The sequence below is a fragment of the Apteryx mantelli genome, chromosome 7 (assembly GCF_036417845.1).
Source record: "Apteryx mantelli isolate bAptMan1 chromosome 7, bAptMan1.hap1, whole genome shotgun sequence".
NCBI classification, from domain to species: Eukaryota; Metazoa; Chordata; class Aves; order Apterygiformes; family Apterygidae; genus Apteryx; species Apteryx mantelli.
This window is the reverse complement of record NC_089984.1, coordinates 13,345,410-13,372,127: the sequence shown is the minus strand read 5'-3', so window position 1 is coordinate 13,372,127 and position 26,718 is coordinate 13,345,410. Positions and strand designations below refer to the sequence as shown.

Genomic DNA, 26,718 nt, shown 5'->3' with positions numbered 1-26,718 from the left:
CATGTATTGCTAATGTGCGAGAGAGGCCGTTATCACACTTGCTAGGTCCTTTCATACAGCGAGTCTCTCCTCTAATACCTTCAGCAGCCATCATCGTTATGCAGCTTAATAAAGATTAACGGTCTGATTTTGAAGTGGGCTGAATGTCTACAGCTTATACTGGCTTCTGTTGAATTCATGGGTGCTCTGCCTGTAGGTGAATAAAAAAATACCATCTTTAGATCCCTACATAATGGTGAGTTTAATCCTCATTCTTCATTATTGACAGTTCTGGATTTGCAACATTTTTCAGTGCCCTGCAACTCGTGAATGTAACAGGTCTGTACTTTTCTCACTCAGCAGCTTATCTGCTGACTGACTTACTGTTGTAACTCATATCAGCCCATATATTCTCATTACACTAATAATTCTTCTGAGCTTGTTTATGACACTCCCTTGACATCTGTTATCGGAGTCACTCATTTCACAGTAATCCAGCCTGTGTGAGCCCGCAGTAACGTGGTTTTGATCCAGTAGTTAGTGCTCAGAGTTCTTTAATTACATTCTGCCATTCATTATACGTAAGACATCAGGACGGAGTTTTCAGGCTCTGGTCTAAGCGGAATAAATAGCAAAGAACATACACACTAACTAAGCTCAATCGACTTTTGCGTTTCTTTGTAAAACCTACTCTTTTCCAGTTTCCCCCATGCACAATCTCTTGAACTTCTGGTATACTTATAAAGTGAAATACCTATTTTTCAACCTTGACAGACAGAAAGCTGGCCTACCTGCCCTATTATCTTCAGAAACAGTTTTTTCATTATCTCCCCATGCTCTCCAACGTGATCTGAGGCTTTTACAGTCCTGAGAGCTAAGGAGTTTGGATGCAGACAGGTTGTAGTAGTTCACCTGCAGAAAAAAACTATCCCAAGCAAACTCGAAGGGAGTAGTTAATTGATTAAAAAACAAACAAAACCCACATAGCTGAGCAGAAATGACCCAAAATTAGCATTAGACCCTTAAATAGCCCTTAGATTAGTAGAAAATAAGAAACCAGTGTTATTTGTCTAAGCGTGTAGAAGTACTAACCTTGAAAAGAGTAACTAGAGTAGCCCTCTGTGCTTTTTCACTCCCTGATACCCTAATACCATGCTTCTACAGGATGAGTTTATCAGTTTGGAAGGATCAATGCCTAAAACATGCAAATAAAGCTGACAAAATAAAAATTTGTTCAAACACTTTTTTATTAGTTAAAAAAAATATTTCCATGATACCTAGAGATCCCAAGTGCCCGTGCAGATGGACATGAGACATTGACCAGTGGGTCCAACTACAACAAACTGGAACGTCACAGCACTCAAAGCTGGTGGGTCAGGAAGCCACAAAGGACGTGGTTAGGGAGACACATACCTTAATAAACCGTTGCACTTTACATACAGTCAGGAGTCTGACTTACATTTATTGTGTGATTGGTTTATGAGGCAAGTGAAAGACTACAGTGCTGAATGCAGTTAGTCTATGGATAGCAGGGTTCTCCTGTTGTGGTGTCAGCTAATATTTCCATATATGCTCCTGGAATTCTCTCTCTTGAGCTAGAAGTCCCTAAGTTGACTAATTGCCCTCATTTTCACCCTGTGAAAAGAGTAAGACAAGAAAACAGATTAATATTTTCAGTGGAAAATATATATAAACCAAATCAGGAAAAAAATTAACAATGCTAGTCACCACATAACAAACCATAAACAATGGCATAACAATAAGGACTGTACGTTGTGCAGAAAACTGATGAATTATCCATTCCCTCTGGGAGCCAGACACTCGTCTAGTCTAACTCAGGCCTCTAGTGAAAACGGGGGTGTGATTTCACAGTGCTGTAAGGGGAACTAACACCGGGCCGGGCTGCTGCCGACAGGAGCGTCCTGCTTTCTGCTGCTGTGCGTCTCTCCCTACCTGACACACACCCTGATATTGCACTCGTGCTGCCATGAGACGAGCTGCATCAGCAGCGTGCATTTTCCGGACACACGACTGCTAGCACTGGCACACGGGAGGCTATGGCTGGCGGAGGGTGGTAAGCGCAAACTGAGACTTTTGGAAGCTTAAGACACTGTGAAAACACAGCCCGAGTGTCAGAGAAGCTGCAAACCGAGGAGTATGGGTGCATATATTAGCGAGGGGCATTGCAAAGCAAGCAGCCAAAGGTCTGCTTGAAAAAATGTTTGTCTATTCAAAATGTCTATGTTGGGCAATGAGAATTCTACCTTCCTCATTCAAGAGCTGAAATTGGCCCAGAGACTGACATTTGACTCAGGGTTTTAAAAGGACATTGCAGCTAGAATAAAGCAAAAATTAAACTAATTTAAATATAGAAAAATCTATAACTTGTGTTAGCTCTTCTGAAGTATGGTCGAGATGAAGGAAGAACTATTTCATGTGACGATAAAAAAAGCAAAACATGAACGTGACTGTTTACACCCCAAAATCAGCCAAAACCAAACAGCACATCTGGCACATCTGTCACTCATGGCAACCTCTTGGTCCTGAAAAAGGAAGTGGCAAAACCCTGCGAATCTACGGGCTCAGATTTTGTCAGATAATTAACGAAAATGGCAATACTCTGGCTTTACAGGCAGCAGATCTAAAATCCTCATTGTACAGAAAGCGGAGGGAAATCTTTTCCGGGAAAAACACGAACACAAAAAAGACCAAGTGCCACCTTGATGACTGAGGACTGCAGGGACATCCGGGCCGTGGCGTCACCTACCTCTCCGCTGCCTTCTGTGCCTTGCACCGCTTCTCCCGCCGCCCCTGGCTGCTCAGGCTGCTCTGGCTGAGCCAGATCCTCCTGCCAAGTCACAAGGGATAAGGTTGCCCTTACAATCACAGGCAGAGTCACGGCCCTAATCTTAGACAGGCTATTTGAGCAGCCTGTGCAAAATGGATTTGAGCATTACATATGCAAATAAAATACCAGGTATAATATATGGTAAATATTGCTCTGAGTCAAATTTTTTGTGCAGTTTGTTAGAGCAGATGTTTATAAAAGTACGATTCAATTTCTTACAGTCAGTTTTAGGTTCTTCTTTTTCATATGAAGAATTAGTTCTTTCTTTGAAATTTTCTTTTGCATCACCCAGTCCAAAGAGAATTTTGACTCTTTCAGTGTGCAGAAACTTGGGAGGAACAAATACATTTTATTTTACCTGGAGTAAGGTAGATTATGCATAGCCTTTCCACACATTATCTTCTTTACACTAAGCATTCATTTCACAGACTAACTAATATTAATTTCAGATACAGCAATATCATGGTGGCTTTAATGTCATGCCTCAAAAAAAATTTCACTATCAAAGGAGAAGTTTTCATTTGTATTTGAAGTTCAAGCATTTTCACAAGCACCTTGTGCTGTTTTAGCTACTTCCCCACATCTTTAAGCTACTGTGTTATTCAAAAAAAAAGAGAAAAGACGCATTATTACCAGGCAATTACTTTAAACATGTTTTTTTCACATGGGCAGAGAAGACAAATCCTGAACATGCTGGATGTGCACAGTGGACGCAGATAAAGCAAAAATGAACCTTTATGGAACCAGGGGTCATCCGCGAGACCAGGAGGAAGCAGAAATAGCAGAACCTCTATAGTTCAGCCCCACTGCACGAGGGAAGGCTGATAATATTACCAAGCTTCTCTCTTCGCTTTGAGCCCCCATGCCCAGCAGTATCCCTTAATTTTTAATCTGATTTCCCATATAAAATCAGGGCCACCATAAAAGGAACCTGAGAGATATATATTATATGAGGGAAAACTTAATTTTGGGTGGAAGGCAGACATATCATTTGAATTTCAATACTTTGGAAGCACAGAGCTACCACTTTCCTTGGTGCCACTGCTAATACAGTGCAAATCAATTGTCCATGTAAAACCTACTGTAAAAAGAATTTTATGCTCAGTTTGTTTTGGGGGACTCGACCTGAAATTTGTGGGGAGATTAAGATGGACTTTAATCTGTGAGAAATCATATGTGCACCTTTTTGTCATTAGGATACTTTGTAAAGAAATAACTAACGAAAAAAAATATGGGAAACCTGTATGGGTCTCATAGATCTTGAAAAAAAAAAAAAGAATAGAAAAGAAGGGAGCTTCCTTCAACGTCTTCAGACTCTCTCTATGATTCCTTAGTAACACTTCACACCACAAACAGATGGAGAGCAGCTGTACATGTACAAATATTTTCCTCTGCTCTTCTATGGTGAGCATGCACTGTTGAAAGGGCTAGGTAGAAAGAGCTTTTTAGGACAGAACTTGGATGAAAGCCTTATTAAATACTCTTCATTTTTACATGTGTCCCTAGTTTCCTGTCCAGTCAAACCTTTTCATCAGTAGGACAACAAAACTGCTGTTGTTATTACTGAACTAGGGAAAAATGACATCAAACAAATAGGGAAAAAATAGGCATATATCACAAACACTCAATTGCATAAATGTAAGGTAGATTCCATGGGAATTTAAGCTCCAAATTAGACTTCAGATTCATTTTTAATAGGAAGGTGAACTGGGAAATTGGTGCTGAAATCTGGTTGTCCTACTATAGATTTGCTGCTCTCTATGCAAGTTACTGTAATAGATCAAACCACCAAGAAAGAAAATTGCCTAAACACTTGCTTTGGTCCAATAATGGTTTCTGTTGTAGCTCTGGGCATTTTCCTTACCTCCCTGCTGAGAGTTAATTAGCTTATGTACATATAGCTATGTGCTGGTGATGTCTCTGTATGAAAAGCATAGCGTGGTTTTTTCCTTTCTAAGAAACGTGCTCCTAACTTGCACGGCATTGCTGGCTGGGATGACTGCTGCTGTTATCAGTCTGATCTGTGTTAAGTAAGCCTGGCTAATCTAACGACATCAAATTGTGCGCAGGATGGAGATCAATTTCTGGTCTCAAATTCCCCAGCCTAGCAGGGACCTGAGGCTGCTAGGGAGATGTCATAGCTCTGCAGAATCACTTAGCTGTAGCCTTTCCTAAACGAGTCAACTCTATTGTTGTTGGCAAACAATGATGGCCACGGAGAGTCACATCCAGAACTCTGTCCCGCTGCCGTCCTTCTCACACACAGGAAAATAACTGAACTGGAGCATCAAGAGGTCCCTGAGAGACCTGATGTTAAAAATGACAGTGAGGCATAACAAGCAGTGACAGTAACAAAGTGCAGGAATCCTCCTGATCCCCAGACTGATATTGATATGGGTCTCCCCTATTCAAAAGGCAACAATTAAAACAGCCGTGCATATACCAGAAATGAACATGCTGGATCATTAGCTGCTGTTGGATTGCACACCCCACCAGAGGCACTTTAACCCAAGCGAGCTTTTGACCCAGGTAGCTCACACAAAATGCCAGATAAAGGGCTAATCTATGCTCCCTGCTCCGAGACTGAATCTATAGAGGCTGATTCGGCCTCAGGATCTGGTCTGTGATTTCAAAACACTTTACTGGCATAAGGCACGGTATAAAAATCAACAGCACTACACTTCACAGCTTAACAGTGCGCATGAGGTCAAAGCAGGTAAACAGCCCGAAACTGTATTTTAAACCTTTTTGAACAGTTTACAGACTGTTATGGTGGATGAAAAGAAAATGCAGATTCCTGCAATAGAAGTCAGTGGCAGCAGCTGCAACAGGAGGCACTCTGTAGCTTTTGGGGGGTTAACAGCTGCCCTGCAGAACTGGGGGGGGTGAAGCAAAGGCGGCAGCCAAGGGGTTGAGCTGCCTTAGGAAAACTGGGAGGCAGCTCCTGTGACCGCAAGGACAAGGACAGCGCGTGCAGCTTTGCAGTCCGATCTTTCTGAAAGGAAATGACCACCTACTCTTCTCAGGAGAGGGGAGCTTAGCCCTGATAGATTCATAAATGGTTCGCAGAAACTGGGATCCCTCCCTCAGGACCACTCTCAGGAAACTTCATCCGAGCGCAATGGGTGGGTTGAAGAATCGCTGCTCAGTATTGTGCAGCTCCCTATATCCCTTGAAATGCGCTCTCTGCCAGGACGGCACTACGGAGGGATAAAAATGACTCATCCAGCCATTTTTAGAAAGGGAAGGAACCATGTTTCTTGAGAGTTTTCCTAAACTGCCATGGCAGGAACCAACACAATCACAGGATGAAGAGGTGTCAGGTTGTGTTAAGGTTTTCGCCTCGCAGCCCTTTTCTCACACCCTTCCCTCCCTGCCCAGAATAGCAAACAGGAGATGAGGAAGGGCTGCATTCTTCAACTGGGCGTTAGCTGGGTGGGGATTACAGTGACTACCTGGTAAAACCATATATATAGGTCGACCATGTAAGGTAAGGGTCTTCGTTTTGGGTGAAGAGCCGGAAACTGATGGATAGCAACCCCAGCTATAACAGCAATAAGCAGCACGATGCTGAGCAAGAAAGCGAGGGTAAAAATCCAGCCTCTTACGAGGACAGTAAGAACTTTGCCATTCATTTCAGTGGTGTTCATCTAATTAAGAGGGATGAAATGGTCATACAGAAAGGTGTGTTGCAACCATGGGTCATGTTATAAAACAGTGGTTTTTTCTCCATCCTAAAAATGCCTGAGCTAAATACCTTATTAGGATTCTCTTCCTTCCCTAACAGAGAAAGCATGCTGATGCTGGCATATAGCTGTCATCTGAAAGGCAACAAATTCTGTGGTGAGCAAGCTTTCTTTTAGCTTTAAGGCTGTAAAACAGTGGTGCACTGGCAACCTGCTACAAATTTAACAGCCCACAATGGGACATCAATTGCAAAAGGCAAAGAAAGGCTCAGCCCATTATAGTGCTCTTGCCCCCGGGTGCTGAAGCAAAAGCAACTTGGCAGCATCGCCAAACCGCTCCCCCGGCAGCCCTCCGGCAGCCTGGCAGGCCCCGTGGATGTGCCGTGCCGGCAGGGTTCAGGCTGACTGCACCCCGAGTGATGCACACAGCGCTGACTAAGCCCACGCAGCACTTCAGGTGAGCAGAACCACCGACACGAGGCATGCAGATGGGTGTGCACGTTTGCGGTCCTATTGCACAAATCACTTTCCTAAGGTGAACTCTTGGCATAGTTTTCCTTCCTAGCCCAGCCCCCAGACGGACTCTTTCCGGGCACCTTAGGGCGGCTCGTACAGGGAGCGCAGGATCACCGGCGTGCAGCTATTAGTCAGGAACCGCGCACTGCATCTTGCAAAGTTTAAAGCTCCACCAGGGACACTAACTCAGCGATTCTGCACATCACCTGACGCTGCGAGATGACAAACGTGTGCCTGGATATATTAATGAGAATGAAAAAGCAGCACAGAAAATGTGACTGGGTGCAAAGCAGCCCAGTCCAGGCTGCTTTTGCAGTCTTCTCTGCGTCACAGGGAGGTGTCACTGCAGAGTACGATGAAGCTTGAGTACAAAGGGCAAGAGTTTCAGCTATTTATTCTACTTAATCCTTATGTGCTTAAGCTGTTGATTCTCTGTTCCTCCTGCTGGGTGTCTCCCTTGGTGCAGAAGCTTAGCAGTTTTGCCCTCTGTGGCATCTCGGATGCCCTTGGGTGCTCTCTCCTAGTTGCACTCACCCTACCAAAACAAACTTAAGCAGGTAGGTGTTTCATTAATTTCTGCCTTTAATTCCTTCAGTGCAACTGTGTTAATATCAGTGGAATCGCACAGTTTAAGTGAACAGAAATAAGACCATGTATGTGAACAGTTCATATTCAAAATATGCAGTTGTTATGAAAATGATAACCTAAACTATTGGTACAGTACACATGCAGAGACGCAGAGAAATGATGAGGTCTAACAGAATGCACACAGTAGTTGCACATAACTGAAAACTGCTGAAATAATTAATGAAATGAAATTTAAAAAAGATCAAAACTAATTTAAAATGACAGAACTGTGACTGACAACTAAACCATGTAAAAACTGAGAGGACAAATAGATCTAAAGGGAAGATCTAGGTGGAGGGCACGGGAAGAATAATTGTAGGGGAGTATCAGCTACTGGGAAAATTCCTCCAGTCCCTGAGGGGCATTTAATGTGTGCGTGTGAGTGCATGTGTGTACACACGCGCGTTTGTTCCCAACCACGTGGTGTCTGCAATGCAGCAAACTTTGTGCTGTGTCATGCAGATGAAAAATTATTCCTGTTCTAAGACAGGGATATTTAATGGGTGGTTATCTCACTGAAATTACCTAATGTCCACTCCAGTGACTGAGATGCATGCAGAGCTATAGACCAAACACGCTACTGATAGTTCTCATTCTTTGCACACTGGAAAAAAATACGGAGGGTTTATTACCTTTTAACTTATGTATTTTTACTTAATGCTTAAAAATTCCTCTAAAACAGTCAATCATTTTTTGCACTCAGCTAGTGGTGACCAGGCCAATGACAAAGTTCTACTAAGTGATGCCAATGCTAATCAAGGTTGTGCACATCTGGTGCCTGGCACCCCTCCTTCGGTGCAGAGCGATTTCAGTCGCATTTTCTTCTGCCTGGATCAGAGTGCTCTCACTGAGGACAGCAGGGAGCAGAAGGGGCTTGTCCAGCAGGTGCCAACTGCCCTATGTGTGTACCTGTTTTAGTACCTGTCATCTTAAGTGGAGAGCTGAATTCTTCCAATGCTACAACACTCCCACAGGCCAAAATCGCTGCTTGATACACTCATGTAGCTCAGTGACCCCCCAGCTGTAGCCTAGAGCAAAATTTAACCCAGAATCTTTGAAGTTCTCTGCTCATTGCTAGTACGTGTCTTTCACTGATACCAGCTGTCAGACACACAGATTAAATGTCAACAAGCTGTCTGTAATTGATATTAATACTAGGAACAGTGAGCTGAAAATATGCCTCCCACGCCACTCTACTCCCCAGATTCAAGTCCTGTAGCACTGCTCCGTGTTCACCATGTATTTACAAGATGCCCCAGCACTTTGAACAACCCCTCTATAAAGTCAGGAGGGGAATGACACTAAGAGTAATTGACAACAGAAATAAGACTTAAGCAACTGCTCTTTGCAATTAAAAAGGAGGAGGACCACATGGAGCACGAACAAGGCTCAGGACTGTATGCAACAACTATCTCAAACTTCAGGGAAGATCTTCAGGGAAGTTGGAAAGCTTATGTAGGATTGGAAGGGTTTCATATCTATTCATTTTTTAAACATGTAAGTGGTATACCTTTTCACTCTTCTTAGTATACTTCCAACATGCCTCTCTGTGTACTACATTTCCAGGCGTTGCCATCGGCAGCCTCTGGCTATGTGTCCATTAGCAAATTGTGCAGCAGAACAGGAGCGGACCTGGAGAGGAAGCAGCTGGTGCTGAGAAGCATTACTCCTTTCGGGCTCTCCCTGCTGACCGGCCCCGGTCCCATGGTCACTACCCCTTAGCAGGGGGGATGTACTAGGCATGTGCTTGGAGCAAGTCGTCTGCGTTGGTGCCACCCGAAAGGAATCCAGTTCATGCGTTTTGAGACCACTCTCTGCTGTGAACCGAAGTATGGCGAGCGAGGATGACTGGAAGATTTGCACTCCTGACCTAAACTACAACACGAGGGCAGATGGCCCCTCTCTCTCGCTGATACAAATGCTTTTCCTGAACTCCTTTCTCCTGTGACTTCTTTTGCTTGTTTTTCTACTCCTGTTTTCAGTCTGCTGCCCACCTCTGCTATTTGGCATTACACTGTGACGTTGTATCCAAAACAGTTTCCTGGTTTCCTCATTTAGTCTGCCATTTGACATATGATACATCCCACTTTTTTTTTTCCTTCTTGACCAGTGCCCATTTTAATTTTAAGTGGGCTGACATTGACAGAAGATGCCAGAATAACAGTTCAGATGCTTAATCCTGTAACACTCTGCAAAACTCGCAGCTTCTGTGAATTGCCCACAGCGTGCATAATCCAGAACCATTACTAGCGTGAGGGAATAGCTGATTTTCTATGGTACTCTCTGCACAAGGATAGAAATAGATAAAGCAAATCAGCTAGAGGTGTGAAATTATCACTGCTAAGGTTTAGCCCATTAATCTTTGAGCAGGGGCTTTAATTTAGGACTAAAGGGAAAGTGCATTGCTGCTGCTCAGTCCGTGTCCAAAGTGGGGACGGTTCAGTTTACAGGTGACGGGTTCATACTGTCAGCAAATTCCCAGCTTTCCTGGAGAGATCACCCCCGAGCCTGGTCAGTCAAAAGGTACAAGAGGGTAGTCTATCCCCACCGGATGAGAAATCACTGTTTGCACTCCTGCAACCTAACTGCCCTTCCCTGTGGCAATAAAGATTAATCTTATCCCAAGGGCTTAGCAGATCTTCTATATCTGTCCTTTTTGCATGTTTTCAAGAGGACATTTTGCGTCACTCATAGCTGCCGTTCTCCTCCTTTGTTAGACTATTCTCTCAGGATTTATACGGCGCGCAGAAGTTTTGTTTCACATCACAATGTGTTTACTGTTAGGTCAGGAAATTCATCAGCCAACTGTCTGAACAATTAGAACGATTTTGGCCAGCCTCACTTTGCTTTGATTCCAGGTTTGGGTTTTCTGACTAATCCAGCTCACGTCACTATCAGCTCTATTGACTATGCCCTCTAAAGAGGGGGGAAAAAAACAAGCTTACCAAAGAACTGCCAAATATTTGCCTCTAGAATAGCCTCATGTACTGTACAAATGGTTGCTATTTGCTACCACATGGCGAAAATATCTTGTCTGATGATCAATTTTGCTTTCAGCCAAGGAGTTGTTCTGCTCCTCTACATGCTCCTTCATCTACTAAGTTGAAACAAACTCAATTTGCCACATTATATTTGAGGACAGAAGATTCCTTGTTTGAATCTGGCTTAATCAATGCTTAATTTGGGTCACATGGCCTTTATCAAAAGACACTTAGTTGTTGTCAAAATCAGCCCAAATAGAAGACAAGGGTAAGACTTTTTGGAGTCTCCTATGGGACCATGCTCTTCAGAGCCCTGCTGGGTTGTCTTAATTAATGCTGCCATCTACTGCTGACAAAACTGATGGTCTGGTTGGGAGATGCATCTGCATCCCCCCAGGGGGTGGAAATTAGTAGAGTGGGTGGGTGGTAAATACAGAATTTCAAAATATACCTCAAAGCTCTCTATTGTAAAGACACTGGCTAAGTGGGAATATAACCACTGACCTCCCTTTTTTTTCCATATCCTAACACATTCTGGAGTTTTGAATCCTGCCAGACTTTTCACTGCAGTCTTGTCTTGCTTCTACTCAAGTCCATGAAAAACTTGCTTTTTTTACATTAAAAAGAACAGGAAAAAGACAAGTTTGTTTTAAAATATAAAAATATTTGTCCATCCTGAAAAATTGCTACAACACAAAAGACAGAGTCTCCCAAATAAAAATGCAAATCTTTAAGATCTTGATACTAACTTGTCTTGATGCTTATAAAGGCATGCACTCCTTTACATTTTGAGGAAGTTCACATTTGGAGTCAGATGCAAACCAAATTTTATAGCAAACCCCCCCCCCCTAATGTTTTAAGACCTCTCAGAATTTTAAAGCTTAAAATAAATCCAGGTACAGTCTATTTTCTGTCCTTGAGCACATGCCCTTTAAATATGAACATATTCATTCATAAAAGAAACTTCTTCAAAATTAGAAAATGTTATTAGGTCTGTTTTGAAAAGGAAGACTAAGATGGAGTGGTTAGATGCTTGCTATGCATATTATACAGGCATATCACCATAACTGGATCAGAATTCAGGTACTACTGCTGTGGAGTCCTGTAAGGCAGGACTTAAAATGTAGCTGGGGACTACATATTGATCATCTAAGTCTATAGACATAGGGATGAAGATCTTCAAATGAACATGGTACCTTTAACTGTAGCTGTTATCAACAGCTATTAAAAACATTATATATTAAACATTAAATAATAATAGATATTGAAATCCTCTCATTAAATAGGTAAAACCATCAACTGTAAACATTTCCAGATATTTTAAGGTGTGTAATCCAAACAAGACTTTTCTGCAGGCTGCCAAAGAAACAAACATACCTTTTTTACAACTCCTGTAGTGGCCACAATGGTCTCCGCTCCTTCTACAGTCTTGTTTGCCACTGTGTTCACGCTGGCTACTACTGCTTCTCCCACGACATTGGCCTGCTCTTTGGTCTTCTCAGCAACTAGGATTTCAACAAGAGAAAGTCAGTAAGCCCGGTATTGCCAACAGACTGCCAAACCTGGGGCAATGAAATGATTGCACCAAGCTAAGAGAAGAAATTGGCTCAGGTACAGTCCCTATTTGGATTTTCTATATGATAGCACATCTGAATTTAGATCATGTATGTGAGGGTTTCATCTCACTCAAAATGCTGTTTGGGGGAACATAGACACTGCAGCCTGTCGGTCTTCATGGGCAACTGGAGACTGAAAAACTCAGTGTAACATGCTAAGAGACAATTGTGCAAATAAAGCATTTTGCAATATAGACTGTGCAGGGCCTCTCCCCAAGTACCTTCTATTTGTCCCTTCTTTTTAAGTTAATAGATCTGGGCAGAAAAAAATTAATTCAGTCATGAAATTACCTAGGGAAGGGATCCATTCATATCTGCTCAAGGCAGTCCACATGGTAAGACCTGCCTTGGAGCTTGTGGATCCTAGAAGGGTCCCGTAGGGTCCCTGACTCTGTGACTGGCTGACAGGAGGCTCCTAAAAACTAAGGTTTTGGTCCGACAGGAACTGATGGAAGTAAAGCCTCTCTGCATTCTGGACAGCACTCTTTGTGAGATGTCCAAATAGCTATGAATCAGCAAAGTCTGCCAAGTAATATTTGTTAGTTTTTTTGACCTGCTCCACTGATCAAATATTTTCTCCGATCCACGTGCACTGCAAGTGCCAGACCCTGACCCAGTGCTCCTGGCAAGCATCCTCCATTCATCAGACGAAGGTCACGCAGACCAGTGCTGCCTCCGAGAGACCTCCCATTTGGCAGCAATGATGGCCTTATCAAGAGGTTCAACAATACATTATCAATTTCCACATCTCTCTCAGGGTTGTGCTCTTACCTGAAGTCACACTATGCACTACGCCTTCCTTGGTTTTGGCACCTGTGAAAGGAAGCAAATAGCCCATCAGGGTTATCAGGCAAAGAGCGTGCTGGTGTCTGGACCCGGATGGCTTTCTGTCCTTACGAGGTGTGGTAGGGGCTCCTGGTGCTGCTGGCACCTCCTGGGAGGAAGGGAGAACCTCTTTTCCTACAACATGCAGGAGGGACCAGCTTCTTCTCCCATAGAGGTTAAAGGGGAACCTTTGTGCTGGGAGTTGGATAACCTCAACCGTGCACTGCCTGGAGATGCCTGGACTTGAAAAATCTTGATTAAAACATGTTTAAGTAAGAAAGATTGTCCCTGGAATATTTCCAAAATGAGAACAACGGGTGAGCAGAGGTAAATCAATGTCAGGTTAATGGTAAAAATGAATGTATAATAAATGACCAGGTAAAACCTCACCATTTCAGCCTTTCAAAACATGGAGTTACCTCTGTGACTCCCTCCTGCCTTTCAGCAGGACATTTGGCCGCAGTACTCATTTAAGGCTTCCTTCTGTACACTTAATAGAGTCTGGAGAGGCTTGAGGCTGAATTTGCAAAACAAACCAACCCACCTGCTACATGCCACTGGATTCCTATTTCAGTGCTTAAGTCCAGGCTGTAAATGCCTGCTTATAGCAATAAAGAGAATGCAGCTGTTTCTATTTAAAATCATGAAAATATACCATATATATTGTCACATTGTAATTTACCTCAGTGTTCCCAAAGCACAAAAGCTAATGGGATGTGAGGGCATTCGGTCCACAACAGAACTAGCCCTTAAGGAATAATAACTAATCTCTGCAGCTTTTCTCTAAGCTTGAGAAGATTTGCCGTACCTCCCTTCTACTTGCATACTGCAGCACATGTGTTATGTTAAAACATGTGGTGGATGGGAAGCCCCTACATTAACTAGGTGCTCTTTCACATTAGAAAAATAAAAGACCACTTTTATCTTTGTCAAAATTTAAAGAAATATACTCTAAAGGTTTTCCTTCAATGTTTCCATCTTAATGTAATTTGTAAATCATCTACACCTATACAGCCTCTTTTGAAGTTTTCATACCAATACAACAAAAAGAGACAGATTTTTATGGCCAACTTTCAAATTGATAGAAATACAGAATTAGTCAGGTGCAGATGTACTGGAGCATCCATGGATGTAATGGGAGAAGTTAGCTACAAACCACACCCAATTCTCATTAAAAGCCTAAAAAGCAAAACAAGTGCAGCACTCTGATAACAACCGACAGGGTAGAACAAAGCTGTCCTACTACAATATGCCCTAAACATTTCACTCCACCCTCATGAATTGTGCATCCTGAAGAGATGAAATCTTTGTATTTTTTTACTTGTTACAGCTATAAACTGCATTTAATAATGACATATATGACATGTGTGTGCACTACTGTAAACTGGATTTAATAATGACGCATATGATATAAGCGTGTGTACAGAAGTACATTAGTGAGTGGGTCAGATGTGCATCTCATTTATGCCATGAATGTAAGCCCCAGAATTGCCCAAATGCACAAGGCTCAATTCAGATGTGATCCTGCTTCAATTTCTCCCCTTCCTCCCAGTGCCATCCCAACAGTCCATCCGGTTCCAGCACAAGATTCTCACAGTACTGATGTGACATGCAAGATCTTCTCACACCAGACACAGAAGTTCAAGCCTAGCTCTTCTTTGCTGCTTCTTGGTCAAAGAGTAATTCTAAGGTAAACCAAGTATGTAGCTTGTTGTCCTGGACTCGCATATGTTTCAATTTTGCAGTAAACATAGTAAGTGAGACAAGAAGAATACTTATATCATGTATATTTTCTTACCCGGCTTTTTATCTAAGATGACTATCTGGCCTTGATTCTTTTGCAGGGGGGTATTTTTAAAATGGAAAATAATTCCAGAAAGGAGGGATGCACATACAAGGAAAATATCGGAATACATTTCATGACAGAAACAGAAGCAATAGCAGTAGGAAACGCCACTGTCTGCAGCTTCGGTACAGCATGCCTCATCTTTCTAAAGCACTCCCATGACCACACCCGATGACTCAGGCTCCTGCATTCGTCATGCACCACACAAAATCCAGCCTTCCGGCAGATACCCTTGCCAGCCACGGGCATCTGTTGCATCAGAAAGCAATCATCTGATGCTCAGTCTCACTGTTACTCATTAGTCTTTGCCCGCAGCTTCTGTACTTAGACTTAAAAGTTCATACATCCGGCCCCTTCTGCAAATGGAGTATCTGAGTGCTGTGCAACATCCATTAGAGCTCCGTATTTTGAGTGGGGGATAGAGGTGGAGGAGCACTGTGCGCTGGGGAAAGATTCGTAGTGGAAAAGACTATTACGATGTGCAGTAGTCTTGTGGGAGTACTTGCTGGAGTCACTTCTCAAGGAGAGCTTAGTGTGTTGGGGCTTTTTGCGACATGCGTGGCAGTAAGTGATTCTGGAAAACTAGAAGTGCACTCTCTCTTGAGGCTTCCTGAATTATAATATTAAATATTGCTAATGACTTTATACTCAGTTCTGTGACCGATTAGGATTTTTCCTTCATCTTGGTGACACCTCTGCTGCAGCGCTGCATTAACTTCATCATCACTTATCCCCCTATTTAAACCAAATAAAAAAGACAGAATTAACTGCTGGATACACATCGACTGTGCAGGAATCCACTGCACCTTCTGCATAGCCAGAGACAGTCACAGTCTGGAGAGCAGACTGTGTTTTTACCAAGCGCACAGGTGGCCCATGCTGCAGGATTTCTCCCTCTCTCTCTTTTCATGCACCCTCTTCCCTTCCCTGCACCCTCAGCAAGCCACCCCGGGGACACCCCACTCCCCTGCTCCCCTCCGTGGTGGCAGCACCTCGAACCAGCCCAACCAAACCGCATTGCGGTGTTAGCACAGGCAGGAGGCATCTCGGGCACTGGCATAGGCTGTGGGAACTGAAGCTGCCTGGCTCGGGGAGGAGAGAAAAGGTGGCAGCAGAGCCCCGACGGCACCGTCCGCTCCAGACAGATGCCTCAGAAGGAGCATTTATTTCCCAGGGCTGCAGTGAGCAACTCATCAGATTTGGTGGCTGTGCCTGGCCCTCGGCAGACCTCCAGAAGGCTTTGGGTTAGTCAGCAACAAGTTAATGCAAATGTGAATAAAAGTGAGGGATCCCCTTCACTCATCTTAGGTTTTGGGCTTTTTTCCCCCCCTTTCCTGGCTTTCTGAAAAGACCCTCAAGCTTCAATGTAAGTATTATTTTCTGCTAGCATTAGAAAATTCAGGCTGCCTCACCCAACACCCAGAACAACCTGTTGGGATAGGGCTAGCCAAAAGAAGGAGTAGTGAAAGAATAGTTCAGTTCTTTAATTAACACCTTATGTGGCACAGAGTGAGGAAAAGTGGCACAGACAACATACTAATCGTTCCAGTTTTGATGGATAAACCTGATCTCCACTTTCTTTGCTCATTTAAAATCAGTTCTGTGAGGTAACCAGCATCTGGCCTTTACTTTTTCCTTTCTGTGAAAGGCTGAGTGTTCCCCAAAGGGCTGAGCATCCCCCCCAGCATGAAGTAGAAGCTGAGCATCACGCAGAATCAGCCCCAATACAAAGCATTATCCAGTACGCGACTGGATGGGAATTGGTGGCACTCCTAATAAAAAGGAGGGGGGGCAGGGGAAAGAGTACTTCATCTTTAACTTGATCCTTATTTAGTGATTTAGATTTTAAAGGCTTTCAGAGAAGTTTTTTGAAAAGGTCAGAACGTGAGCAGACTCTACTTCACCTCATGGCTGCACAAAATGAAAAACAGGCCACAGGCTGAAGATGTAAAATATTACTGAAAAGAGATGGGAGGAATTATGTATAAAAATTCTGAATGATCCCTTCTGACATCGCTTAAATCAGGAAGTATTTGGGGCAGCAGCAATGACACCATCCAACACCCAGACGTGACGTTTCACAGGCTAGTGTTTCAAATATTGCTGTTGGTTGAATTACTTCCAGGGATGCTGTTTACTTTTTTGCTTGTGAGTCAGCTCTAAATTGAAATGTGATCTATTATATATCATGAAGAGTACGTTCAGTTACAACATGCCAATAAAATTTTGGGATGAAGACATTAGCAGATCTGCTAAACAAAAAATTTGTATTCATTTGTAATTTAAAAATATATATCTGTAACTATCACCCATATAGATGTTTTAAATATGGTACTATACGCAGCTGTGGATATTGTAGCATGATGGCAGGAAGAATCTGTGTAGAAACTTGCCTACTGAACAATAAAAATAAAAATCTTTCCCATATAAACATAAACATAACATAGACACAAAAAGCTGTAAAAGATGCAGTAAAAGATGCTGTAATCAGCACCCAGCTAATCAGTCTTGAGAATCTAAGACTTTATAGAGTCTACAGTGTCTAGAATATCTGACCACCCAGCCACATAATTGTATGCACTAGATAGGGAAGATACCAGGTTTCAAGGGCAACCTTGAAACAGGAGGTTTCTGAAACAGAATATTAATTGTGAGGGAGATTTCTAGACAGGACATAACATGTACCATTATCCAGAATCTATCCTTTGGGCAAAATGAATTTAGGTGTCTCTTGCAAAGCAAGATTAATGTGCGCACCGGGAATGAAACAGGTCAGTGAGCAGGAGAAGGAGCTTAGGATAAAATGGTATGTTTGTGGGAAACAGGTATGTCCTACAATGCCCACTGAATAACACTGTTCATTACTCTCGGGGACCTCACTCACTCACTGTGCTTCTGACAGTGCTGAGGTGGAGGAGACCACCAGTGCTCGGAGAGTTGAGTGACTCAGCCTGAAAACAAGCAGTGAATAAACATACAGAAAACTTTCACCTGAGCATCTGCTTGTTAACATTACATTAATTCTGCCTCCCATGAAGTACTGCCAATTGCTATTTCTAATTTACAGTTGAGGAAACTGAGGCACAGAGATGCTATGGCATCCCAGGCTTACACAGTAAATCTGTAACAGAGCTAAGGACATGATCTAGATCCCGTCACTATATAATTTTGCCAGACTTTCTCAAAGAAAATCTGTGTTGCAGTTCATGCCCAAATATTAATTGAAAATAGTTATCTCTTACCTACATACATCACACCCTCTTTGGTCTTCTCTGCAGCCTCTGTCACTCCCTGCTTGGTCTTTTCGGCAGCAGCCACCACACCTTCTTTAGCAATGGAGAAGCCTTTCTTAAAGACATCCATTCTTTTTGCTTGTTTGGGTATCACCTGCAAGATCTGCGGGAGCGAGAGCAGTAAAAAACACCTTAAGACAGTGACTGCAATATGCAGTCTTACCCTCAGTGGATATTCAGTTTCTCTGCCAGTCTCTATCCTTGCTCTTGTTCCTCTGCTGGATGAAGACAGTGTGGCAAACCTCGCAGCCTTTGCCAGCTCTTATTGATCAAGTGCACTGCAGTGTAGCCAATGCCTGTGAATAGCTGATACTGAAATATTAATGATATGGATCTGCTTGGCAAGATTTAAGAAGGGAGGGGGAGAGGAGAAGGACATTGGTAGGTAAGGGACTTTCTGGAAAATTTCCAGATGGATAAGGCTTTTAAAATATACTGTAATGCTCTCACTCAAGGACACTCTCAGATCCTTTCATGTGCAGAGGGAGATTTTTATCTAAAGAGCTGAGTTCCTGAAAGCTCATCTCCCTGAGGTTGCAGCAAGAAGAAAACGCATGCTCTTGTGGGCTCCCAGAAGCTAGAAAGCATGTAAAGCAGGCAGCATTTGTAACAAACCAAGTAGGCTCATGTTTCTGGGTCTAGCATTTACCAGAACTCATCCCGCACGAAACAGTAACAAGAACATTATTTGTAGTAAACACTGACAAAAAAAAGGGGAACAAAAGCCATTAGCTAATGCCTGGTGCTCAGGTATAGGGAGCTGAAAGTCCCACTAGCCATGTTTGTGAAGTCCAAAGGTGGCCCCTCAGGGCATTTAGTATGAATTATGGTTTTTGCTTGGCTTCACATCCTGTTACAATGGTTCATTTCTGAAAAATCAGGTGCCTGTTGGGGGAAATCCTGTTTCCTATTTGTTTCTCTGAGCTGCAGTAGACAGAGCTCAGTGAAGCTGCTGCAGAATGATGCAACATTTTACACAGACACCATCACTTATGTCAGAGGTCTGTATCTCAGGGTACAGTGGGGTGAGCAAACCACTGATCCGAGATTTGATTGTGAAAATCTTTTAGTTTGCAAAGGAAACCCAGACTCAAGGGCTCACTAGGAAAAAGAATATTAAAACATATGAACATTAGTCACAGTTGGAAATCCAGATATACCTTAAGTTAAACACTAAATTATCTTCTGAAACAGATCCTGAGTGGCCTAAATTAACTATTGTCTCACTAGCAAACTGAAATTCAAAGAAAATAAGTCTGAAAGCAATTGCTGGTGCATTCCTATTATAACCAGGTGCTTAGCACTTTGTCCTGTGAGAGCTGACCACAAGGTGATGGGTTTTTTATGGTGCTGTATCTGAAACTATGGAATCATGAAGCACCAGCGTCTGAACACAAAACGCGACCAGCTTTGGCTGCTTTTTCTTACCAGGCAAAGGGAACATTAAACTGAGAGGCCTAACTGCATTGTGTGAGGGTAGTATACTGCAATGTCATGAAGTGTAATGGTCCATAAGTCGCTACTGCTATAAGCTACCAGTCTGGAAGATTCAAATGGGGAATGACTACAGAGAAAAGACGGAAGTCTGAATAAAAAATTATGCATATGTACATACATGCAGACATGCAGGACGTGATAGTTCTTACTGCTGAAGCGAAGCATATTTCTTTAGTTTTTGGGAGTGTCTTTATACTCCATACTGAAACAGCTGAAAGGCTGTAGATCTGGAAAATAATATACAGATTTCTTAATCTTTTGTTCTCACAAATGGTTCTCCTTGATGATAAATGGAGAACCAATTTCCATTTGAATGTAGAGGAGTCAAACTGTGAAAGCCTGATAAATTTATTGATTGTTAGTTAAAAAAAAATACTGCAAGATTCAGAGGAAGGCCATTACAATATGCTAACAGTATACTAATTTCCATCTAGAACATTATTATATAGAAAACGAGGTGTCATCATTCTAGACTCTGACGCAACAATGAGTGAAAAAAGTTTTTTCTATTATCTTTCAAAATTTCCTTTAGGTGGCTGATTGACTGCTACCCAAAGAGCTCAGCTGGTGCCCATTTCTGCTCCCAGTCTACTCTTAAACCAGATATACGTGTCTTATTTTATTGTGCAACCAATTGTTTAACATAGCTGCTCTTGGAGTCAGTGGTGAGACTTCCATTGTTTTTATTAGGAACAGGGTAGGTGTCATGTTTTTAATGCATTTGGTAAAAAAGTGAATTTGCCATTTTTGGGAGATGCCACAGGGCCCACTTACTCTTTCACTAGGCTTTCAAAGAGCATTAAAGTACAGTGCCAAGCTTCCCAGGGTTATGGGTGCTACTGGTATTTTCACGAGAACCTCCAGCCTGATAAGGCTGAGCAAAAAGTGTATTTTGACTTTGTTAAACTATTGTTCTGTCATTGTAATTTGTACAATTGAATTCTACATATTTTGCATTATTACCAAAGTTAACAAACACATGAAATATCAAGCCATTCTGGAATATGAAACATGAATCATCATGAGATTCAATTAACCAGTGCTTGAATGGGATACTCCTTTCCTGCATTCTCCTCTCCTGATGACCTTCAGAAAAGGACTCACAGGAGGCATTTAAATTTTGCTGGATCACTCCCAAGGCAGCCAGCAGTTTGCACAGGCATTGTTTTACTTTCAGGAAAGCTCTGGACTCGAGACAACATTGCAGGTGATCTATATAGAGCAGGCATCATTAAAGGCTCCTAAGCATTTGCCACCCTATGGCAATCACGGTACCCTATTTTCTATTCCAAGCAGAGAATTCAATCCTGATTTCTTGCCAATCCTGCCTCAGGCAAAACTAACAACAGGAGTTAAAATAAGCAACCTTGGCTTTAAGGTTTTACTGAGATATCAGCTTTGTGCCTGAAAAATAATCTTCCATTTGTATTAGCTCACCAACAACAGAAAAGCTTTAGTCAAAATTTAGAATAAAACAGGTAGTTTACGGTTAGCAAGCTAAAACTATTAGAAACCACCAGTGCTCTGCATTATTATTATTTAGAATATTTCTTTCCAGTGGCTGAGGCAGGGTACAGCAAAGCTTTTACTCTGATGCGGAAAAGGGTTAATTCTGGGTTTCATCCAGTCATTGTCTGGTATACAGCAGGGGTTAATGCAGAATGAACAGAACGCATCGTGAGATGCAAAGCGTAGGGAAAATCATACGTAGGGAAAATAAGGAGAAGAGTCCTCCTCAGCTCCGTGCAAGATCAGCAGTTAAAGAGAAGCTGCCCCAAAGGGCAATTCAGAGAAGGCAAGCTCCCGTCCTGCCTCTCGCCTGGGAGGAACCTCTTTTTCTCTGCCACCTACCTCAGGACCCTGCAAAGGAGCCTCCTAAGTTAGACATTACTGAGATGCCCGAGCTGTAGTGAGTTCCCCTGTTGCTTTTATTTAGTTTTGTTCACATCCCTTTGTAACAAATTTGTATCTCACAAACATTTAGCTGCTCTGAAAAACAGCGAAGGAAAGCCTTGACTTTCTTTGTGCAATGACTAGCAGGCAGCGGAAATTTCTTTTCCTGAGCTATCTCCTAATGTCCTGTGCTCAGGCAGGAAAAGCTGTGCTCCATCACGGGACAACGCGCGTTACACCTGCTAATACCAAACATGGGCTTTTTTCCCCCGCTCTTTCTTATACAAAGGAAGTTGGAGGATCCACATGCTGGGTTGAAGAACCATTTTTCTGTGTGCTTGGTGTGCAGAAATCACCCCATCAAAACAGCGGCTATCTGAACCAAAGCTTAACAGTGGGCTGCTTTTGTTCACCGTCTGCGCAAAAGCAAGAGCCGACGCTACTCCAGGCAAGCTTCAACAGCTCCGGCGGCCGAGGGGAAGCGCGCACCCAGGAGCTGAGGAGGAGGGCAGGACACGGGAAACGTCTTCTGGCCAAACGTGCGTTTGGCTCTCAGGCTCCGAAGCCGTCACTCATTTAGTGCCGAATCTGCCTGGTGGGGCTCCTCCGCTGCGAGCCTCTCTCCGCCCAACACGAGTGGTTTTGAGAGCCCCTGAAAGGCAGGCGCAGCTGCCCACGTCTGGCCTGCCTACCCCTCTCCCCCGGCGCCGACGGCCGCGCCGGGCAGCACGCCTAGGCTGCGACGGGGCTGTCTGCCAGCAGCTCTGCAGCCTGCGCAGCACCGGTCTAACCCAAGCCTAACTGGTTTTCCTCCCAAAAGTACAAACGCAAAGGAAATACAAGAATGCAAAGGAAAAAAATCCAAGATTCCCTGTCCTCTGCTGCCTTTTTCTTTGTGCCTACAGCAGACTAAAATAGGATTTTGCTTTGTTTGTTGCTCTTACCTCTTTTGTTTTCTCAGTTGCAAGGTACTCTGCATGCAAGACCTTGACCTTGCCCTTTAACAGGGAACTTGCACTGGAGACAAAGGTATCTATCTCACTGGATCCAAGGAACGGGATTTGGTCACATTCTATTTAAGTATTAAAATGGTGTATGATATTGTTTGAAAAGGTAAGGAAAGGAAAGACAATCAGCTGCTTTTGTGGCTAATAAATATCCTTTGTCCAGGAAGTTTTTGTAGGCAGAATAACATTAACATATAGGATCAAACCTTGCTCCATATAAACAAAAAATCCTCTCTCTCTCCCTCCATTTATGGATACTTCAGAGTGCAGAAAGTCTCAGACCATTAATTTACATGCTCTAAAGAAAACAAGGAGTTCTGTCTGACATCCTCTTGGCAAACAATTTAAGACTTGAATCTCTGCGTGCCTGTTTGCATAGTTAATGAGTAATTTCCTTTGTCAGGGAATAATAGTGTAAAGTCTGACAGACAAGCAGCTTTTAAGGCACATATACAGAGAGGAGAGTGCTGCTAGCACGGCACTCAGCAGTCTTTCGTGACTGATCTCTACTATTCAATATCATTTATAGATTTTGAGCAAACTAAAAAAATATACAGTCAGCAAGAAATCACCTTCCTCCTCCGAAGGACAAACTACTGAAGAGAATAACTTCTTAGCCATGCTGTCTGCCTAGAAGAGAAATTTCCCGACACTGTTCTTTCTGTGCTCTCACCCACAGAAGCCAACTGTGTCCTCATTCCCTGGAGGCACCGCATGGGGAAGGCCTGGGCGGTGCGTGCGCACGTGAGCGCAGCAGCGGGACACGGAGAATGAGACAGCATTTTCGAGATTTAAAAACCAATGTCTGACAAGCATTTGTCCCCCTGCTGTACACATATCAACAAAACTGCTCTGCTCATCTTCACAAACATAAAATCCTTTCAGTTGTTCAGTCTGCTTCAGAGATTTGAAGCTGGGATATATGAATCTGAAGCAACATATACTTATTAAAATAATTCTAGGTTTTCTCAGCTTTCTAGACATTTTTTCCCAAAGCTGGAAAAAGCTTTTTTTATTTTTTATTTTTTTAAAAGATACTCAGATTCCAAATTTAAGACCATAATATAGATTTAAGATCATGATGGGTAGATAGTGAATCTGGGAAGATACAGAGGAAATGAAAAACAATCTATTAATTGAAAATTTAATTTCAAAGGGCTCTTTCTCCAGAGAGAAACTGATTGGTATAGCCAGTTGCATTTGCTTTCCAAGTATGCACAAGCTATTTATCAAATGTATCGCTTGGCACTGTTTACTGTCTGGTCACCAACCTCCTATTGAACCGTAGTTGCAGGGCTGTCATTCTAAACAAAGAGGAAGTGGCCAAGATGAGAAACTGGATTTTACATCTTACCCAGCTTACCCAGAAGAGTGTGCCGCTGTTTGACAACTTGATTATGGAACTGCAAATGGTACATTGGATTCTCGGGGCAGGCAACACTGCAGGGAGTTTAGAGCTAGGTTTAACATAGTTTTGGTAATTAACAAAGCAAGAGTAGTCATGAAAGTTATCTGCAAGACCACCGGGTGTATGGATGAGTCTGGTGTAATCGGCAATATGAACTGCTACAGAATGAAAACTGTGAAAAAGTATCTTTCAGAAATACTTGGGAAAAAGCATCTTCATGAGTAAGGGCACAGGAAAAAAAAACCAAAAAACCAAAAAAACACACTGCTGACTGGGGGACCAAGAATGGAGGAAAAGTATCCATCACTTGTCAAATTCAGCTGCCAAAATAGAGTTTGCTTATTTGTTTTTTACTAGTTGCTCTGAGCAGTGCCTGAAACTTTTGAGAAGTGTCAGGACAGCTAACAAATGTCCCCGCAGTGCTATTACCATGTCACTTACTGATGGGGTTTCAAGTATACTTCTGGAGTAAAACCTATTTCCAAATCCTTTTGCAAACTATGCTTTGAACCATATTTATTTCACCCATTTCTTCCATTCCCTCAATGGTACTAATATCCTGAACAGGTCTGTAAGGTACCCCAAGCTTACGACAAAGCAGGTAATTGAAGAGCAGATAGATAGCTATGACAGTTGGTGCACAGTTGTCCTTCTCATTCAATAATTACCTTCTGGAAGAAACTGACCTCAAAAGGCAGTGAGTGAATTATTATGGAAAATGACCGCATACGTCTGCTTTCACTGCTTTCCATGCTCATGCACCTGCTCAAAAGAGGAAAGGTTGTTATGTATGATATTCCTAAATACAGACTCGCATCCACTATAGACGTTAAGGAGGAAAACTCACCAGTCAGTCCACCAGTAAATCAAATGTTATGAACAGACAGCACAAGCTGAATATATTATCCAGGGACCCTAAATCAGGACAGTTGATAATGAGACAGAAATTTTGACAAGTGCTGTTTAGTAAGGAGGATCCTTTGAATAACTCATACCTTCCATGTATTCATTGCAGCATCCTATGCTATACGCATTACAAGGAAGGAGATGTCAGTCCTCAGCATGCTCAATATTTTAGCATCTTTCATAACTGCTACCAAAAAGTCATGTTAAATTATTAACTTGCAAATGGCTGAGCAATCCGTGCCTTTTGCTTGCTGTGTCTGCAGGCAGCACCATTTTAAAGATGCATAGAACAAATCCTTACACCTGACAAAGACACCACAGGATGGCAGAGAAACATTGCCCCACTACACATAGGATACCACATCTGACAGGAATAAAGATTTAATGAATGAGGCAAGACTAAGTGGAAAGGTATATGTTGAAAGACAAGTCCGAAGGTTTGGAAGTAGGTCCCAAATGCAATAACTTCATTATTTGTAGCACAAAATTGCTTCTCTGCAAGCCATGAAGTATGGCAGTTCAGGATTTAAGCCTATTGTTTGCTTTGTCTCAGGTTTGTTTTAGTTCCTTCCCAATACTAGATCTCATTAAGTAAACAAACACAATGCTTAGCTCACATCCAGTTACTTGTAAGAAAGGTACATTTGTATGTGAAGCCTGGCACATAAAATATTCACACATCAACATTAACATGCATCATAGCTGGATGCATGCATTATGAAATAAAAGCCGCAGGAAGGAACAGAGGGAAGTTGCTTGTTTCTTTCAGCCTTAAGTCCAGAATTTGTGATTTCATCTCCCTAGCGAAGTGCCTACAGCAAGAGCAGGTTTCATCCTTACAACTACCAACACGTCTCCACGTCTTGCCCCAGGTACCACTGTTGTTGCCCTGTTGTTCAACGGCTCTTGCACAGTGGTGTCAGCCACAAGTCAGTAGGAGCATTTCTGTATTTTTCTGGATTCTTCCATAAAGCATATGAGGCAATCAGGAGAAGAGGGGTCCAGATCTAATCAGTGATAAGGAAATGCAAATCCATGGTCTTTAATAACAAGCCCTTCCAAAAACCTGCACAGATTTTATCCTCTTGGGGCTGCATATCTCATCATTCAAAGTGAGACATGATCTAGCAGCCCTGCAGCAGAACTCTCATCTTCCTGTCAGAGGAGCATCCTTCCCCCTAATTTTATCCTTAGAAGTGCCAGCGTGTGACATGCTGCAAGACAACGAGAAGAGAAATACACTGCTTACTTTAGGATAGTGGCAAAACTAAAAGCAGCAGCATCAAGTGAATCAAAACCAGTAACAAAACTACATCCAACCTCCACAGCCATTTCTTTTTATTATTAGGATGAGATGACAGATGCAGCAACTTTACAGCAGCTTTTGGCACGTGTTTTCCTTTTTTAAAGATAAAAATACACACCGTATTAAGCTCAAGATCCAGAGGTGGCGAACCAGATAGGAATTTTCAAAAAAGCTCAATAATCCTGACCTCTCTGAAGGTCTATTTCTTGAAATTCTTAAACTTTGATGAGAACAGAAATGTTCCACACACAATCATCTTGCAAAGTCCACACAAAACATAGAAAATGGATGTTTGTAAGCTCTTTTTCATTGTGTACTTACTCTGAACACCTTAATGACCATAATTTGTTGCATGTACTGCAAATATTCTGTTGCTAAAATCAGTGTGTTTCAGGCTCTAAATCATAGCAAGAATATTTGCAGATACTAGAGTAAGCAAATTTGTGACACTTTCTGGCACTGTAATGAGGGTCTGTTACAACAC

General features: G+C 42.5%; 1 protein-coding gene across 1 annotated transcript; it reads right to left on the bottom strand.

Annotated features, from left to right (window-relative positions):
- Positions 1-1,252: 1,252 nt before the first annotated feature.
- SNCG (synuclein gamma) lies at positions 1,253-23,270 on the bottom strand. The gene is made up of 7 exons (XM_013961478.2): positions 23,187-23,270; positions 22,552-22,679; positions 18,167-18,320; positions 13,025-13,066; positions 12,015-12,142; positions 2,747-2,827; positions 1,253-1,614 (listed from the first exon to the last, which is right to left on the bottom strand). The coding sequence occupies exons 1-7, from the start codon at positions 23,233-23,235 to the stop codon at positions 1,594-1,596; spliced, it is 603 nt and encodes a 200-aa protein (XP_013816932.1). The 5' UTR covers positions 23,236-23,270; the 3' UTR covers positions 1,253-1,593.
- Positions 23,271-26,718: the final 3,448 nt, after the last annotated feature.